This window comes from Trichoplax adhaerens, genomic scaffold, assembly GCF_000150275.1.
Source record: "Trichoplax adhaerens TRIADscaffold_8 genomic scaffold, whole genome shotgun sequence".
Taxonomy (NCBI): Eukaryota; Metazoa; Placozoa; class Uniplacotomia; order Trichoplacea; family Trichoplacidae; genus Trichoplax; species Trichoplax adhaerens.
Genome location: NW_002060950.1, coordinates 1,438,324 through 1,443,973, shown reverse-complemented (window position 1 = coordinate 1,443,973; position 5,650 = coordinate 1,438,324). Strand labels below are relative to the sequence as shown.

At 34.2% G+C, this 5,650-nt stretch overlaps 1 protein-coding gene across 1 annotated transcript; it reads right to left on the bottom strand.

Moving 5' to 3' along the window:
- Positions 1-586: 586 nt before the first annotated feature.
- TRIADDRAFT_58586 (uncharacterized protein) lies at positions 587-2,167 on the bottom strand (the record flags this gene model as incomplete). The annotated part of the gene is made up of 6 exons (XM_002114555.1): positions 587-623; positions 788-929; positions 1,149-1,238; positions 1,340-1,436; positions 1,649-1,747; positions 2,105-2,167. The coding sequence occupies 6 exons, from the start codon at positions 2,165-2,167 to the stop codon at positions 587-589; spliced, it is 528 nt and encodes a 175-aa protein (XP_002114591.1).
- Positions 2,168-5,650: the final 3,483 nt, after the last annotated feature.

The following is a 5,650-nucleotide window of genomic DNA, read 5'->3' as shown; positions in this document are numbered from 1 at the left end:
GGATAGACTTTATTGGCGATTTTACGTATTTGGGGAAGTATTTTTCTGTATCGCATCTAGGCAAACTTCAGGTTGTGGGCTATAGTTTAAATCGAAGATTGGTCTGCTGCATTTTAGTAGGTCATGCATACAAGACATAACTCATAGTGGAAAATTTTTCACTAGTTATGCTTCTATCTACTATGCACTCGTAGGTTAAGGGATATGCTATAACCTAAATTGAATGCAGTACAACTTAGTATGCACTATTATCAGTCACAACTGAAATCAGGCAGGCTGACGATGCTACAGTATTCGAGATGAATTTTAAAATAACAACTACAACAACATAATTACAATAATGGGCTCAACTAGTACATTTTATCCGATATCACAAATAAAATTCACGTTGGAAAAGGTAAGTAAGATGTCTCAAAGTTAATTCACCAGTGAGAATAGCGCAAGATAATTGTTTTGTTTATTAGCAACACTTTTATCGCATTTTATGGATAAAAGCAAGACATTTTCATATCATAAAAGCTATAAAATTAAGATCAAAAAAGTTTCTGCTTTGTAATAGTGCATCATCAAACTGCCCAGTCTATTCCTAATCGCTGTCCATCTTTCTTTTATGCGAATTAGCACTATAAACCGGTAGAAAAGAATTAATTAGAATAAATCCACAGATATAGCATTTATAGCTATGTATAGCATGAATGTCGTAATATTTATCTTCAAAGTGAACAACGCTTAACAGCAGCATTACTAGTTTTGGTTAAAATCGAGCCTAATGCGGTTTATCTCTTACCTAGGGTACACGCCTCTTAGCGGAAACTGTTCTTGTAATTCTTTAGTCCATTGAATTAAAGCCGGGATATCGGATTCATCCGTAGAGCCAAATACATTAGGTATGAAACGTGCGAATACTTCTGGTGCGCGCTTTGCATAATCTATTATAGGGTAACAAAACTTTATCATAAGATACGAGAATCAAAACTGGACTTTATTTATAACCAAAACATACGGCAATGTTGCAATAGGCATAAAAATGAAGTTTCTTTTACGTGACTGGATTACAGTGTTGAGATAAAATTTGAACATGTATATATACTGTACAATTAGTGATTATTCTGCAGCAAACCACAAGTGACAAGTGCTATCAGTTGTACCTGGATTTAATGCATATAGTTGTTGGATAATATCACTTAAATTTTCAGGGCCTATAGCAAACGATCTTTTTCCAAGTGCATTCAATGCAGCTATCAGTTAAAATTATGATTAATATGTGCTATTAGTTATAGTATAATTTCGATTAAGTTGTACGCGAAAGACAGCAAGAAATGGCATTGAAATAACTTACCAAATAATTGTGAATTATCTGATATATGTTGATTGAATAATTTCGTTAATTCTCGGGATAAATCTTTGTGTAATACTGTCGTGACATAGTAGCGATTCTATACGATCAATTATGTTTCACTAGTTAGTTTTATCGTTACGTGAATTAAGTCATTACAAGCAGATACAGTTCTACTAACTTTTGTACCACTATTAACGTTGGTAGTTAAATATTACAAAGACAAACATTATGTGACTACATTTACTGTAAATATTCATCTACATTAAAGAAATGTTAGCAGACATGAAGCAAACTGTGCAGATAACTTACCAGGTGATGAAATAGAGATACTATGGCTTTTAGGGCTTGTTTGTACTGATTTAAGTGATAGCTGAATTGCTGAACATGTAGCAATGGATCGTTGACTTCCTACAACGTTACAAATAATATGATGATCCAAACACGAAAATGCTCATAAATAGCTATAGATTATATGCTGTGTTGCGTACGAATTCGAGACGCAAGTGCATATGATTAGATGATTGGGGTTTTACCTTGGAAGATACATAAAAATGCGTAAATTAAAAATATGGTGCTAACAACCAACTGGTATTTTCCCTTTTCTATTTTATTTATTTTATTACAATTTAATACTACGAGTAAATACAGTACTGGCTAATCCTTAAAATGAATTATAATGTAAATTAGCAACACTATCCAAGGCAAAATCATGTGAATTCTCAGCTGCAGGTAGCTTGAGCTACCATTTTACAGATTTACAATTACCTTCAATTTGTCCGAAACAGAAAGGAGATGCTTGGTAATGACAGCAGTTAAATCGTTATACATTTTTTCTGAGAATCTCCGGCAAATTCCATGGTATATAATGCTGGTAAAAAAAATTATACCGATATCACTTATATTGCAGCACGTAGGTCTTCCAACGATATTCAAATAATGTATTAATTTATCAATGAACCACTACATCACATCGACATAATGCAGGAATTCAAGAGATGCTAGATTGCAAATAACATGCGTATATGTATGCCATGATAGCGGAAAAATTGTACCCGTACTTTTGGTGATCTACTTATGTTGCATTGTGCACGACACGGTATCGCAAATTTGTATGTTTGCTATGTGTTCCCATCTTAATTAAAGTACAGTACAGCATTATCAAAGGTGCTCTCCAATTTTTAAAGTTAATTTCTACTTTACAGACAACGATGCTAATTCCAACCAAGTCAAAATACGGTACCATACAATACTGTGGTCAAGTACTGTACTAGTTTAACCAATATCGCATTTATTTCAACGATCGAAAGAAACTACGTATTTGCTATTTGGGCAAGTTTTCATTTTGTACAGCCACGGTGTATTAGCCTATGATACGTTAAAGGGGGATTTATTGAATCATCCAATCGTGTACAGTAATCATGAATTGCTGTACAGGCTACTGTGCTACTTCATTTGCATGCATATGGTTAAGGCTTTTCAAATTAGTCTGGACATGGTATCAATGGACGTCTACATTATAAGGCAAAGGCCTAAAGTTCAAAGGGTTGGAGCTTAGTTTACAGCTGTTCCTCTTAAGGCGCGATCCACTATAATAAACACTTGCTATGAGATTCAATACTCACGCCAAGTTTAATGAAAATCGATTGACTGACATCGTAGAATTTAATCCATTTTACATCACATGATTAACTAAGTTCAGCAAAGCTACTGCACTATACAGACTACACATCGCTACCTAAAAGGTTCCTGGAAACAAATTTTCACCAAGCAATTTGGATCCTGAGATAGTAGTCGTTCAACAATATCCAATACCTTGGGCCAGTCTTGACTAATGTAACTTTCTTCGCTTTCGATCGACATTAATAATTTCATTGATGTATTCACTAATTAAACTACAATCCGAATGCATGCATATACGCGTATACGTACGTCCACGCTCCTACAGAACGATAGAGTTAAGCCTCAGGAGAACATTTACCATCAATCTTCCTTTTGCAAGATTATGTTACCTTGATCGATGATAAATTTTGGACTATATTTAAGCGCTCCGTTGCTGTATCAATTCAATAGAATAAGTTAGAAATAGGATGCCATAGGCTAGCCTAGGCTCAAGAGTTTTATTTTTGGCTTGGATTACAAAATGGAATTGATACCAATTGAAGACTTTTAGCAATTTTGACCCAATGTTTTTCTAAGCGATGATTTACACGCATGGATTCGAAAAGAGCAGAGGAAAGGTCGAAGACTAGCAATAGTATAGTACTAGACAATATTACCAGGGACTTCTTTCCTATAGTAGTCCGTCATGTTACTGAAGTGATTGGTACTTGAGGGAAACAGATGCGAGGATTAGTACAGTGACCTACTGTACAATCCGGTAATGTTCGTCTGCATGCCCCGGTACACTCTGGTGTATCAGCGTAATCAACGAGAAATTGGATTTATGAATTCGTTTATAGTTACTAGTAAAGAAAAGAAAAAATGATCGAGAACGCCAAGAGAGAACATACCATTCTGAATTTAGCATTATTGCTATGCTGCACTTAAGTATGGGAGCATACTAGACAGATGGGCACATCAATTTAAAAAATAGTAGGTTCTTAGGCCACAGTATATTAGTTGTTTTCAGTTGACAGACAATGGGAAAATGCGGTTTTACACTTTCTATGACAGAGGGAGATATCGTTGGACAAACTGCAAAGATGGCGCTTTGAAGCACATTATCAGCTTCTGTAATGTACTAAGTCTGTACAACACCAGAGCAATAGAGCTTTTAGTTTTTATACCGCATATTTAAAGAGTTTCGACAGGCTTACTTTGGTGCCCATTCACAAATTCATACCATATATGTACATTGTACATGTACTTTCTAATGATCAATTTTTAAAAGTCAATAATGATACAATTTGAACTCGTGAGAAAGCTGGTCACGTATAGGCGTAAAGTAAATCTTGTTTTATATGCTATCAGGTTCAGTGCAATGTAACTCTTTGAAAGTTGCATATTATCGTACGTATTCTGCCATTATCACCTTATACAATCTTATACAGCAGTAATAAACTTGAAAATGCGAGCAAATTTTCAAATCTATCCGGCACATGAATAGCAAAAGTGTTAACAATGCTCGCAATGCAGCAGTTTTCAATACTGATCGATTCTATCACGATCTCGATATGATATGATGGTACAGTATCTCAGTTATATTATTATTCATTTGTTTAGAAAGTAACTGTAAGTTTAACAAGTAATAATATTAGTTTTTTCCTGATGGTCGTATTTTGTATAGTACAGTACAGTAATTTGCAATATCATACTTCAATTTTTATTCTTCTAGACCAGTTTTTATAGTTGCAACGTACCATCAGACGATATTATTTACGAGTAAATCGCTTGTATAGCCTCTGCTTACTATGCACTAATAAACTGACTTACAATTCGACTTTGTACATTTGCACAGCAGGTATCGCTGACAGGATTGCATAAATTTAAAACAAAAACAAATATTATTAGTTAGATTGTTACATAATATTTACATTTATCTGCCTGGCTAGCATGTTCAGCGTAATTGTAAAGTGCGATCGATGAATCAATGAATTATAATCCGCAGATTCGAATTATAAAAACATTTTGAATCAGAGATATACGAATCACATCGTGTACCGTAAAATATCGATTTATTTATCGAATGCATGATAAATACTGCCTGCAGTAAGACTGACTTCAAAACTATGAATATGGTACACTATAAATTGTTTACAGTTACAATATATGCATTACTGGAAAATGCTATACGGAACTCTATACAGTTAATTCACATAGGGGATGTTTTTACGAGCTACTGTAAAAGTGTATTAAGACTCTTAACGAAGATATACTGATATCGAGGACCATCTGTGCTACGGATATGAATACTGTAGTGCAGTAGTGTACAGTTTGCATGCATTTTGAGGTCTATAATTAGTTTCATTACTGCATACAAGCTCATTATAGCGGTAAAATTGGCTTAATGGTTACTTTTAAAAAAGTAAAGCTGTTATGTATTCCGCAGTAAGCAGCAAAAGTAGAGTTAAGTCATTTATTATCTCTGTTAGCAAACGATTAAGACAAAAAGACAACCTATCAAGAGCAAGAGATGCAGCTTAAATAGCTCATCTACAGTACAGAGTATGACGAGTATACCAAACAAGTACTATATTTACTACAGTATACTACAAAAGCAGCATATGCTATTTCACTCTAGCCATTTTTTCATTCAATACTGGTACTTCTAATTAGAATTGCAAATTCGCTGTTTAAAGATCTAGTGTCAGA